Consider the following 14,633-nt stretch of genomic DNA (forward strand, 5'->3'; position numbering starts at 1 on the left):
TGACAGGCAGTAATCTTTTCTTCCACACGTGTGTCCATTCTAGGCCACCAATACATTTCACGCAGGCGTTGCTTTGTCCTCACAATCCCCTGATGGCCCTCATGTGCAATGCAGATCAGTGACTCACGCAGTTCTCCAGGTACCACCAGTCGAGACCCTCTAAACACAAAATCAGCTTGTACACTGAATTCATGTCTCAGTTTGTAATATGGGCGTAGAACAGGATCCAGAGCAGCAGGAGATGGAGGCCATCCACGGACAATTTGTGTGCGAAGTGCAGAGAGTTCAGAACAACTAGCAGAGGCAGCAGCGAATTCATCCTGAGATATGGCAGTCGGACCAGTGGACAGTAAAGCAACAAATTCGGGCTCTGTATCTGACTCAGCATCCGAAGTCAGAGGTAGGGGCAGGCGGGACAAACAGTCTGCAGTGTAATTTTGAGATCCAGCACGATACTCAACAGTGTAATTAAAACAGAGCAACCGAGCAGCCCACCGAGCTATGCGCATGCCAGCTCTATCAGTCCCTTTTGTGGTCAGCAGCGTCGTCAAGGCTTGATGGTCAGTCCGCAGAGTAAATCTGCGACCCCACAAGTATGTCCTCCACTTCTCCACTGCCCAAACGCACGCCAGAGCCTCTTTTTCGACAGTGGAGTATTTTTGTTCAGCTGGGGTGAGTGTTCTGGATGCGAAAGCGACAGTACGTTCTTGACCATCAGTGCTTATTTGTGCGAAGACAGCACCTAGTCCGTAAGCAGACGCATCAGTAGAAATTACCACTGGCAGCTCCGGGTCAAATAGTGCAAGAGCAGGACTGTGTACAAGTAGCTTTTTGACTTCAGCTAAGCTTTGTTGAGCTTCATCGGACCAGTGAAATCCACTCTCATCTCTCAGGCACGCACGCAGAGGCATCACTACGGAAGCGAAATTAGGAATAAATTTGTTATACCATGAGAGGAGACCCAGCAGAGAACGTAGCTGAACAGCATCCGATGGCGCAGGTGCATTGATTATTGCAGAGAGATGTTCCTGATCCAGCTGAATACCCTGTGATGTCACCATGTGTCCTAAGAACTTCAAGCTCTGCTTTCTGAATTGACATTTAGACTCATTCAACACCAACCCAGCATCTTTGAGACGTTGCAGCACATTCTCTAGCGCTTGATCATGCTCCTGTAGTGAGCGTCCCCACACGATGATGTCGTCTAGATAGTTTGCAACATTCTGAAGTCCTTTTAGAATGACAACCATCATTTTTTGGAATGCAGATGGAGCAGATGCCAAGCCATAAGGTACCCTGCGGAACCTGAAGAGGCCCTCGTGTGTAATGAATGCAGTTAGGTCCCGACTGTCGTCATGAAGAGGTACCTGATGATATGCACTTTCTAAGTCTATAGTTGAAAATACAGTTGCACCTTGAAGTAATGTCATCATCTCCTCCATGTGTGGCAATGGGTAGCTGTCTACTATAACTGCCTTGTTGGGCCCTCGCAGATCCACACACATGCGGATCCCCCCTGTTTTCTTTTGGACCACAACAATTGGGGAAACCCATGGAGAGGAGTCAATTCTTTCAATGACACCAGCATGCAAGAGTCGTTCCAGTTCGGCGGAAACAGCATCTCTGACAGAAAAAGGTAAGCGACGCAATTTGTGTCTTACAGGAGGTACAGAGTCAGAAATGTTAACCTTGTGTGTAAAATTTTTTACACAGCCCAAAGCAGTACGCTGTGATGGAGGAGTGGAGAGGGCACAAACTGAAGCGGATTGTGGCGGCGGCAGCACAGTGTTTCCATCAAATCGAAGCTGGAGTCCCTTAATCAGGTCCATGCCTAACAAAGCTGTGCCATTGTCAACAATGAAGAAGTGTGCAGGACAGGTAAGGCCATATTTAGACACAGTTGCAGGTAAACATCCAAGCACTGAAATTGGCTCTTGCAAGTAAGTGACTAAACGGGCAGATGGAGCTTTTAACGGCATGGTGCGAAAGTGCTGCTCATACAATTGTTTTGGCAGAATGGACACTGATGAACCAGAGTCGACTGTGAGTTGAAGAGACACAGGTGTAACAGCAGACGTAGCATTTATAGTCACATCACACATCAAACGATCAGATGTTCCAGGTAGATAGAGAATACAGACCTCTGGTAATTCAACTGAATGCACTGAACGAGTAGGAGCAGAACGGCAGACTCGTGCAAAATGTCCAGTCTTATTACAATTTTTACATTTAGCAGATGCAGCAGGGCAGTTCTGTGCGTTTGCAAGATGTCCAGTGGAGCCACAGCGAAAGCATGTCCGAGCTGAAGAAGCAGAATGAGGTTTTGATGAGGTACGTGCTTTGAATTTGGCCTTAGGATGCTGTCGTCCAGTCGCAGGAGTGGCATGTACGGCTTGTACTGGAGCAGAACTGCTTGTAGTCATAGATTTTGCCTGTGCATCAGCGGCCTCTAGCTGCGTGGAAATTGTAATTGCAGTCTCTAGTGTCAATTTAGATTCCACTAATAATCTTTCACGAATGCGAGGGTTAGAAATATTTTCCACTAGCTGGTCACGCAGCATATCATCAAGATTGTCATTAAATTCACAAGTAGTCGCCAAATCTCTCAATGCAGCAATGTATTGCAGTACCGTTTCATCTGTCCTCTGCACTCGTTTCCTGAAGGCATGTCTTTCCACGACCACATTTCGTTTTGGAATGAAATGCTCCTCCAAAGCTTTAACAGCAGCTGCAAGATTGTCACCGGTATCGGGCAATGTATAAAATAGTCTCTGACCTTCAGTTCCGAGGCAGTGAAGAAGTAAAGCCCGTTTTCTGGCTTCTGGCCAGGAATCTCCAGTAGCATTGATGACGAGCATGTAATTCTCAAACATTCTCAGCCATGTTACAAGCGGTATAGCGGGCTCACCGGGACAAGGCAAAAATGGACTGGGAAACGGAGCACTTACTGATGCCATCCTCAGGAAATCTTGTGAAAAAAAAAATCGTCCTCGTCGCCAATTTTGTTATGTCTTCATGACAAGAAGCACAAGCAAGTCGAATTCTCTCAGGAAACTTTTTTAATAACGTCTGCACAAGCAGGATAACATGCAAGCACATGTTCAGCATTTACTCTCACTCTCACTCTCACTCTCTTACTTCACATGTATCTTATACCTAAGGAGCTTGAGTGCCATCTAGTGGAGTATTAATGTAAGGACATCACACAATACACTGCTCAAACAGGGGGTAACGTTAGTAGAGTCATAGTGGAGTCATAGCTCTGAATGCCCGTCTATTTCGCTTCAAACGCTCGCTTTATACGCGCGTCCTATTCGCCTAGGACGCGCGAATGGATTTAAAATGTTCAAGCGTCGAACTAGACGCGAATTTGACGCTCTATTTGCGTTTGGTGTGAACGCTGCATAATAACAGGCTGCGATGTCAAGATTGCAATGCTTTAATGTGTGTGTGTGTGTGTGTGTGTGTGTGTGTGTGTGTGTGTGTGTGTGTCAGAGAGAGAGAGAGGCACGGGCGCGATCGAACAGTGGAAACATAAAAACATACTCCGTCATTTATACTCCTCCAACAAACACATATTTTCCGCTAGGGTAAACTGCACTGAGCGGTTGAATGCGCTACTCGATCCGCCATGTTTTTTGTTTTGAAAAGTGTCTTACTTTACCCAGAATGCATTGCAGTGTAGTCCTACTTAAGATAGTCGGAGTCTTAAGTGTTTTGTGCAACGGTCTGATTTAGATGTCTATCTGAAGTCTGACTATCTACTATATCTAAGCCATAGTCAAAGTCTATCTTTGTGAAACCGGCCCCTGGTGTCACTATTGTCCTGTGCATTGGTTTACCAGCACCAAGTCCAAGCCGTGTATTCATTTACACCCACAATGTAAAACCAAATTAATAATTTTAATCAACTGTAAATTTTTTGTTAACCTTTTATCATATGTCTTGGAGTATCGCAATAATATAGTATCGCGAGTTCAGTATGTGATATGTATCGAATCGTGACATGTGGGTATCGTCAAACGCCTACATGAGTCAAATCGTTAGCAGGTACGTTGTTTTGAGAAGTAAGGAAGCCCTGAACCGCAACGTAAAAAAAGCTATCGTTTCGAGATTAAAGTCGAAATGTTTCGAGATTAAAGTCGAAATGTTTCGAGATTAAGTCTTCCGTAGAAGTTGTGTGTGTGCTTGCCGTTATTTCACATTGCCGCACAGGCATTCATGCGTGTGCGTGCGTGTGTGTGTGTGTGTAAACTGGGTCTACACAAAATAATAGCTTTTTACTTTTATCTGGGCTTTCAACAAAGTGATATTCTACAGGTCTACCAACATGGCATTAGGCATTAGGACGTTATAAAATATACTGTCAGACTGGATCAAGATATCCAGCATTATGAATGAATGAATGAATGAATGCATGAATGAGGCATTTATACAGCGCTTTCATATGTAGGCCTACAATTAAAAGCGCTTTACAATCATTCATAGACGCGGGAAGTGGGGGTGCTGCAGCACCCCTTGTTTTCACAGAATTGTAAATGCAACGCATATGTTTGTTCATTAACATTTATTCATTTTTAGCATTTAGTCATTTATTTGTAATAAACACTTTAAGTGGGCTATTTAAAAATTGTTATTTATATGTTAAATTCTGTTTTTAAAACATACGCGCAGAGTGTTATGTAATATTGTGTGTGCGTCGAAAGAATTTGTCTGCAGCTGCTCAAAAATAAAAAAACATAAAAAAATAAAAAGTCAAAACCCCCCTCTGTCAGTGTTTTGTAAGGTTAGCACGCACTAGGCAGTTTTTTTAATTTTTTTTTATTTCTATATTTAAATTACCGGTTTAATATCAGACAATATTTTCACGGACCGGCCTTTAAGGTGTGGCGGATAAATACAACAAAATAAAATTATACGACCGGCATAAGTCAAGTCAAGTCAAGTCAAGTCAAGTATATTTGTATAGCGCTTTTCACAATACAGATTGTATCAAAGCAGCTTCACAGTATTAAATTAAAATAATACAACAAGGTTTGTTTCTAGTGGAATTTATTGATTGATCAAATTAAAATTAAATATCCCCAAAATATCCCCAACTGAGCAAGCCAAAGGCAACATAAAAACAAAGGCAACATAAAAACTGGGGGATTTTTTAAATATAATAATAAACGTGAATCCAATGTGTAGGCCTATACTCGCAACTTTATTAGCAGCGTCCTCATAACATTGCGCCTAAAAAAACGGAGAAATCCTGAACACAAACAAAATGCACCCCAAAAGAAAAAAATCTCCATGTTTTCGGTGCTGATGCATTCATGTAACATGTAAAGGTGGCGCTGCCAAAAAAGCACCTAAAAGCTGTCACAAAATTAATGATTATGAATATGTAAAATATAGCAGGAGACATTTTAATTGTTTACTAATAAACCAGTTATTTTTATGTCAGTGTTGGTTGGAAAGATGCAGTTGACGATGCTGACTCGCAATCTTCGCAGTAGCCTAGTGAACACGCCATGAGAAAATTGCACAATGCACATTTCATACAGATTCTTCATAAGCAGAGAGCAGTCTGTTTAAAGTAGACATTTCAAGCTTCCTATAGGGTAGAGTGGGGGAAAACGCCCCCCTTAAGGAAAATGTGTCGTTACAGTGAAACAAAACATAAATGTGATTAGAATTGCCATCCTGGTTTTGAGTGACTATGGCAGGAGTTATTCACCAAATATTAAAATTGCTCAGCCTTCATAATTAATTAGTATTTTCACTGAAAATATTTTTGTACAAAGGGGGTGGTGGGGTAAAACGCCCCCCAAGGTGGGGTAAAATGCCCCCTGTCTTACCAACCAGTTTGCTTCATAGATCAACAGCAAAATTAACAGACAATAGTTTGTAATCTCTAAAAGTAAAAGGCAAGTAATGTATCAACATGTCTATATATTAATATTTATTTCAGCAATGTCCAAAATAGCCAAATTTAACTACCTTCCATCAGTGAGCTAACTTTGCTAGCAAGCTAGCTAGTTAATGCTCACTTGAGGTAATTTTTTCATGTTTTGTTCAAATATTTTGATTTTACCACCTATACTGCATTAAGTGTAAAACAAAGGATTTGATAGACAGAAATATTTTATTATAGTAATTATGATAGAGAGAAACTATGCCCCCACGGGGGCGTTTTACCCCACAAGCTATGACTTTTTAAAAAAATGTTTAATTTTTTTAATATAATTATATTCCTTATAAATACCATATGATCTCAAACTACAGACTTCACTATTCATCCATCATACATCACTGCGATATCCTGCAGAACAATATTGTATTAAACACTTGTTTACTAATATCTGAAAATTATAGCATTTACCTTGTAATCCTCTTCTCTTAAAATATGTCGCTGGTGTCTCCATAGAGATTTGTATATCCGCGTTATCAACGTAGTGCATAGCAACAGTAAAAATTGATCTTGACTACTTTTAGTGATCATTTTGGGAAAAACAGGTGGGGGGCGTTTTCCCCCACTCTACCCTATGTCTGTAATGGAGAACCATCCCGTCTGTTACATTGTTTGTGTGTGTGTGTGTGTGTGTGTGTGTGAAATAAATGTCTAACTTTCACACTGGACTAAGTGGACTAAGTGCACTAACTGGACTAAGTGTGAAATAAATGCAACTTAGTCCAGTGCAACTTAGGCTATATATGTTTTTTATTCTTCATGGTGCATTTTTTGACTGATGCGACTTGTACTCAGGAGCGACTTATAAAATATGGTAAGTTATTTATTCGTTTTGTGCAGAATTTGGTAAATTGGTAAATGACCCATAAAGTCCCATATTTTAAAGCAGGGGTTGGGGAACCCTTGCTTTAAAGGATTAATTTATGTCCCGTTGACCGGTCCATTGCATTACGAATAAAAGCAGAATCAATAGTCAAAAATGTGATGCGCAGTCAGGTTTGAGTGTGTGTGCAGTGTGCTGTTTGAACGAGTGTTCTCACTGATACGCTTTTTGTGATTCGCGGAGTTTTGACGAGTTTTATAGTCTTGATATTGTTTCTTATTCAAAAGTGGTCAAATGCAGTATTATATGCTCATCCATATAACAACTCTTAGATGATTTGAGAATCAGATGGGTTTGTAAACCATTTATAACCATAGATGCATATTAATTATGAGTAATTTTTGACCTGGCAGTTTTATTGTCTCAAGGGTATAAACAAAAATGAAGACTACATTTTTTCTCAGTATACTTTATTCGACAACTTACAAAAGAGAGTCTTGGCACTCATTTAATTTACAGAAATGTCATAAAACAAACCAATAATGCAAACACATAATTTGAGCATTTTAAAACCATGGGATCTGTAACCATCAATACTGTTTTAAGAAGATCTCTAGTGTGTATCTATAACTGTGATTATGTGATTTTTAAAAGTGCACGTTTTTAGAAATATCACCATGAGAACCACCTCCCGTGTTCAAGGAAAAAGGCATAGAAAAAGATTCAAATAACAAAATAAAAACCATTTATCTAAATTCCCAAACATATGCAAATACACACAACAGTCCCTGAGAAAACTGTCTTGCAGCTTCATGTCAAATTTCAAAAGTTAAGAATAAAAATGTCACACTTTCTTTAAATCAATCCAGGACGACTTCTGAAAATCTGATCTGGTGCTTTAAGACAGGATATGGTCTGGAGGAAGTTCAGTAAGGCTTATTGGACAGGAAACTCTGTAGCATTTTTAGAGATGGACCAGGAGCCCACTGAGGAACCATGTGACCTGCACCCTGGAAAAGCAGAGTTGTATGTCACAAAAGGTTTGGTAAGAATGATTACAGACACACACACACACACACACTCTTAAGATTTGTTTTCCATTTTTGAAAGAAGTCTCATATGCTCACCAAGGCTGTTAAAATCACTATTACAATTTAAAATCACTGTTTTCTATTTTAATATATTTTAAAATGTAATATATTCCTGTGATGGTAAAGCTGAATTTTCTCCATCATTACTCCAGTCTTCAGAGTCACACGATCCTTCAGCAATCATTCTAATATGCTGACTTGGTGCTCAAAAAACATTTACTATTATTACGCCACAAAACCATATTTGCTGAATGAAATCCAATACTTCTTTCTTACTAATTTTAGGGTGCTGATTCCCAAAGAAATAGCACCGGTTTTGAATTTCATAGCATATTTGCTTTCAACAACCATTTGTAAGGTGAATAAGTCTTGTATTAGCCCTTAATTAATATTATATAAAATATTACCCCTCAAAGACATGATTCCCATCTTCCTCTGAGCCAGGTTAGAACTATTTAATCAATTCTCAGCTGTTTTTCACATGCATGACGTCATTTTATGCCTAATCCTAATTTCAAGTGACAGAAGAACATGCAAACATAACCCAGATGTTTTCTGCTTTTGTACATCTGTGCATTTTACAACATTTAACCAGCAACAGGAAATTTGATTAAGTTTTTTAAAATCTTTTTCTAAGATTTTTTATAAACTCATGTTTACGTGAAGTTCTCCTTTGCAGATTGTAATTAAATGATAATTTGAATCACTGAATCTGAAACTGAATCTTTTGACATTTGACTGCTTTTGTTATTTTGATCAGTGAATTAAACTTGATGCATGCATATAATAATATATATATATATATATTTTTTTTTTTTAAAGTTCATTCTTATTTTGAGAAGATAAAAAAAAAAAACTGTACATTTTGATACTTTTTTATTTATATTTTTGAACTCAGCACTATCAAATTAGGTAATAAATAGCCCTGTTTTGCAAATAAGCAGATTTTTTTTTTTTTTTCAAGATACAGGGCTATGTGATAAATGTTGAAAACTGTTGTGCCTCTTAATATTTTTGTGAAAACAATGATAAATTGTTTCTGTATTCTTTAATGAATAGAAAGTTTGAAAGAGTGGCATTTATTTAAAACAGAAACCTTGTGTGACATTATAGTTGTCTTTAATGTCAGTTTTGATCAATTTAATCCATACTTTCTAAAAAAAGTATGCATTTCTTTCAAAAAGCGTCCTGACCCCAAACTTCTGGAAGGTATTGCATATTTTGCACCATATGACATTTGTAGGCATATCATTACAATAACAGTTTGGAGCTTTTACTGTTTAGCCTGAATGTCTAACTGATTAGAGCCAACCATATGAATCTCTATAAAGATTACAAACAGAGGCTGCACATCAATGGATCTTATTGAAGCTGGAAGTGAGTAAAGTATTACTACAACTTGGAAAAGAGCAACACAAACTTACCTTGACTGTGAGGAAAGTGATGTTGCCAAATTGTTGGTAGAATCCAGCAATCTGGTTATCATAAATCCAGGGCTGGTACTGTGTGCTTGCCTTGAAGAAGAAAACCAAACATTAAACCTAGAAGGTGCTTTAAATTCTGATGAACATCTCAAAGATCTCAAAGAACTTACCTTCAGTCCAAGCAGCTCAACAAACCACTGGTCTCCAAGGAAGTTACAAGCCATATCGGTGTCTCCATTATAGACCAAAGCTTTCAGACCCAAAGCCAGCAGCTTCACATAGACGTCCTTCACAGTTTCGTAAATGGTGCGATACTGGTTTCCCACATCATCACTGCATAAAAAAGGAAAAACACTGTAAGCACACATGATCTTATGCACACACACAGTCAGGACAGGTGTCAGTTTACCTGCAGATGTCCCATGGTGGTAGGACATCAGGAATGTGCAGTGCCTTTCTCACATCTCCTCGGTTGAGCCAGTTTATCTGAGCGGTACTATTGATGCATGGAGGAACTCCCTGAACACTCGGAGTATTTCCTACTAACTGAACATACAAACGAGAGCACAATTCACCTTTTTGTTCGCTCTAGTTTATTAAAGTAGATGTTGGAAGGCTGCATGAGTAGAGCAAACAGGCCTCACCTGATTAGCTTCCCAATGTTTCCTGAAGTTTAAAAAAAGGTGCTTCATGGCTCTCTGAGATGGGACACCACCAGCACAGTCAAGATACAGCGCATATGTATTCAACCCAGAGCTATAGACTATTTGAAATGCATGCGATACCTGCAAAACACAGAAGACTAGTCACAAAGTCGGCATGAAACGGAAGTTGCGATAGTCTTTTCTTCCCTAATGTGATGTATATCCGGCTTCTCGAACAAGAAAAAGAGTAGACTTGATTTTGTCCATCAGGAATTGATTGAATCATTGTGGTTTGCTATTGCTGCGATCTCATGTGAGTGACGGGTTGTCCCGCCCTCACGCCGAAAAACACAACATCGGAGAAGATAAAAACTGCAATATTCCATTTAAACAAGAATAGTACATTTTGATTTCAGGGTTGTACAACAAGCAGCGAGCATGTGGATGTGTTCACGTTACCATGACAGAGCAGGACTCTTTAGAATTATTGTAGAAGTTACAGACTCCATTTTGACAGCAGTTGTCATTCAGATCCTTCCACAACCTACAAGCAAAATAACATAGAAAAAAAAAACACTTTAATTAAAATATTCATTGTCACTACTGTAATATAAATATACACATGAGTGGCCACATATACTGTAGGAATAAATTGATTTAGCTTACTGTTCTCCAAAGAGGCCGTGATAGTTACCAAAGTAGATTAGTGATTGATCATTTAGTGCAAAACTACTGATGCCATTTCCAACAGCAAAACCCTGCAAAAGAAATTAAACGGAGAATTAAAAAATAAGTACATGAATGAGAAATAAAAATAAAAAAACCTTTCAACATACATTTGTCTTCAAGTAGAAGCACATAAATAAATTACATTTTAAAAATGAATCAAGCATATTTTAATTGACCTTAAAGTTCACTTTAAGCTGGCCTCCAGTGGCAACTCTCAGACTGAGTGTGGGCGCATAGATGCCTCCATAACTCTCGCCAAAAATGAAAAACTCATTCTGGGTGAAATTTGGGAACTTGGTGAAAAAGCTTTGCAAAGCCAGGTAGTTGTTGTCTGCCACCTAAAGAAAAAGTACATATTCAGGCTTTCAGAAGTTTTTAAAGGCTATTAAATGTCTATGAATGTTTGCATACTTACCTCATCATCATCGGTTTTATATTTCTGGTCATCTGAGTAGGAGTAACCCACTCCAGCAGGAGACTCGAGATACAGAACATTGGCGATTTTATTCCAGCTGAATTCGTTCTCGTAAAGAGTGGCCCCATTATCATTGACCTAAGGACCGCAGATAGATAGATAGATAGACACACACACACACACACACACACACACACACACACACACACACACACACACACACACACACACACAGAGGAAACACAATGTTCATGGTTTTGTGTTGTATGGAAAAGCAGTTTAGAACAATTCAGAACTCAACATTACATAAATGTTTTTCCATCTCTGATCTTTACAGCTCTGTATTTCTAAGTCCTTTGTAATTAAATCAACTCTCGAGTAATTGTCATTTTTAAAATGAATGGAAGTTAGTTATCAACCTACATGAAAGGGTCCATTCTCTGATAGAAACCCATCCAAAGAGCTGCAGCCCGGACCTCCATTCAGCCACAGCAAGACTGGGTCCTTGAGCGGGTCCCTCTGAGACGTCACAAACCTGTAACATGCACAATCTCATCAATGCCATTATTAATACACAAAACATTATCTTTATGCCTTACTGAGGAGACTCAAACCTTGTTTGCACAACTCATACTCGCACTAAGAGTTCAAAACCAAAACTTATAGTATTACAATTATGTACAAAATGTAATATGCTTTTCTAGACAGGCACATGATATGGTATACTATTGTGTCTTAGTTTATATCACAGACCATTCAATGGACAATATCGCCAAAATATTTGATAAAAGAAAATAAAAAATACTTTAACTACTTCAAAAACAAAAAATAAAATAAAAAATAAAATAGAATGACACGTTTTTTTGTTTTGTCTTTTGCATTTGAAACGTCTTTATTTTTCATTAGGTGTGAAGGCGGAAACGCCATTCGCCTAAACATATCCTCATCACAAACAAAACATGCTGCATATTCACGCTCAGACAAAAAAAAAAAAAAAGACTAATTAAACTCACCAATAATGCAAAAACTTGCCCGAACTAGCCTTCAGATAGCCTGACCACTGACGGTAATTGGGTTTAAAAGACATGCCCGGCAGATCCAGCACCTCGTCTGGATCATACATGCCGCTCACGACATGCACAGACACGGACAGAAGACAGAGGAAGACATGAAGAGAAAACATTTCACACAGTCTGATGGACATGATGGACCTCGAAGACTCCTGCGAGCTGCGACCCTCTGCTGCCTGACCGTGGGCTTTGAGTTTCCCTTCCTCTCACGGTCATATGACTTTTACAGTCGTCAGGTGATGCTGACAAACATCAACTAGACTCAGTACTTCCGCTTACATAACCAACCGAACTCCGTTTCGCTGTGTAAACAATCACCATCCCTGCGTCCCAATGTGCATACTATCCACCCTATCTGCCCTAAATAGTATTGACAATTACTAATGTCACATACTATTTAGGATGGATAGTATGCACATTGGGACGCAGGCCATGTTCTGTTTTTTTACCTTTTTTTTCTCAGCTTGTCGATTAATATCAGATTATATCAAGGATCCTCATAACAGTTAATTTAATGACATCTTTGCTTGATCAGCTAGGTAAAAAAATAAATAAAAAAAAAACAGAGCAATTTTATGCAACGTATGAAATACAATTGCTTTTTAAAATTACTCGATATTTTAATAAGCACATGCTTGAGCTGAGAGTAGAACGATCAGTATGGTAGTATCCAGAGCCATAGAGAGAAAGAGTTGCGACACTCTTTGATGTCGCCGCTATGGCTGTCACGTGGTTCATGTAAGCCCCAATAGTTCCAAAACATACGCTGGCTGTCATGTTCTTCTATGGGACAGACAGCAGTGATTGCATTATTGAACGGTAAATATAAAATAAAACACACCCCAAGTACTTTTTCAGCTGTTATTGCATTTTGTTAATGTCAGTTTTGCATTTGGAGACAGGTTTTAGGCTATATTTTTGGAGGGAAAAGCTAGTGTTCATGTTCGCATGGGTAGTAGCACTGGCTTTAGCGGCTCTAACTTAACTTTTCCATATCATTCATCTGATGATGGACGTCTCATGATATTTATTTTAGCACAACTGGGCTGTATTAGGCTATTGATTCCCGTGATTTTGCTTATAAATTTTGATCCAGCCATTAGCCTACCTTCGTGATCACGCAAAGAGGTCTGCCGTGGCGGTCCGTTCAGAGTTCGCTTAAGCTAGCTCACTTTTTCTGATGAAAGTGGCCACCCCAGGACCACAACGTGAAACATTATCATGTTAAGACTAAGAATATTATTTTAATATTAAGCCATACACATTATCAAAACTATAACAGATTAAAAACGAATTTAAGCATTGCTGATACAAATGAAGGTTTTCAAATAAACTATTTTTATTAAACAATGACAGACAACAAAAATGTGTGCTTGTGTGAACAAGAAAAGCAAAAACCAGGGGCAGGTGATCCATGAAACAGACAGGACTGGTGATGGCCATAACAATCCTAGAGGTCCAGCATTGTTCTCACAAGCCACCTCACTCAAGACAATAAAACATAATGAAAAGTTAGTATATCCCAAAAAATTAAATTAAATAAAAGTTGCTATAAAGGTGGCAGCGATTCATTACCGAACTCTTAACTGACGAAGTCGCGCTAGCTAACTAGCTATGTTAGCAGGCAGTGCTTGAAAATTGGTTGAAACAACTAACATAAAATATAAATAATTACGCTGTGCATGTACAAATGAAGACCAGTATAAGCATCGCAAAGGGCCTCTGATACAAAATAGACAGTTGACAATTCAAAAGAGGTCGATATTTCAACAACTTAACTCTGGAACAACTCGACGCGCAGCAATGTAAGTGAATGGGGTCCAACGCCAAAATGACAGTGTTTGGAACTATTCCGCTCTTCATATCCCGGAAGTAGGCGGTTAAAAGCGCCGCCATTATTTACAACGGAGGTCTATGGGAGTGTCGCAACTCTTTCTCTCTATGGCTCTGGTAGTATCTACCCTCATTAACCAAACCTGAGATATTTTATGTGAATAATTCAGATCTGAATAAAAGCATAAAATGTATTGTTTATTTAATAATTATACAAGTATATGAGATGTTTTTACTTAACATTTTTTAAAATCTCACATAATTTTCAAACATTTTTGAAGAATTGATTAGAGATTAAATAGAATTAAAATAAGAGTACGTTATCTGTCTCATAGTTTAAAAAGTACTTTTAATTGCAGAATGCAGATATTTTGTGGTTCGCCAAAACAACAAACTAGGCCTATATGCAAACGAAAATGGACATTATCGATATGTATGATTTGCATTTTTTACTAGCATTTTTATCAATGTTTTTTTATTTAAAGTAAAACTTGGAAATATCCAAGAAATATACAACTAAACTATATATCTGTATTATTTTTCCTTTTTCTTTAGCTGAATATACTTCCCTTTCAAATTTCTATGCATTTTTAGTGTCATGATCTATCAATTAAGTACAGTATGGATTTTTGCAAATCCAGTTGCAAA

At 38.5% G+C, this 14,633-nt stretch overlaps 1 protein-coding gene across 1 annotated transcript; it reads right to left on the reverse strand.

The window, feature by feature from the left end:
• Positions 1 to 7,238: 7,238 nt before the first annotated feature.
• Positions 7,239 to 12,434, reverse strand: LOC311287843 (lysosomal protective protein). Its single transcript, XM_084404940.1, has 11 exons — positions 12,096 to 12,434; positions 11,506 to 11,617; positions 11,083 to 11,220; positions 10,844 to 11,005; positions 10,605 to 10,696; positions 10,398 to 10,482; positions 9,939 to 10,079; positions 9,704 to 9,840; positions 9,465 to 9,627; positions 9,295 to 9,384; positions 7,239 to 7,789 (listed from the first exon to the last, which is right to left on the reverse strand). Exons 1-11 carry the CDS (start codon positions 12,284 to 12,286, stop codon positions 7,706 to 7,708), a joined length of 1,395 nt encoding a protein of 464 aa, XP_084261066.1. The 5' UTR covers positions 12,287 to 12,434; the 3' UTR covers positions 7,239 to 7,705.
• Between the last annotated feature and the right edge of the window lie 2,199 nt (positions 12,435 to 14,633).

Source organism: Rutilus rutilus (assembly GCF_951802725.1).
Source record: "Rutilus rutilus genome assembly, chromosome: 3".
Lineage (NCBI taxonomy): Eukaryota > Metazoa > Chordata > Actinopteri > Cypriniformes > Leuciscidae > Rutilus > Rutilus rutilus.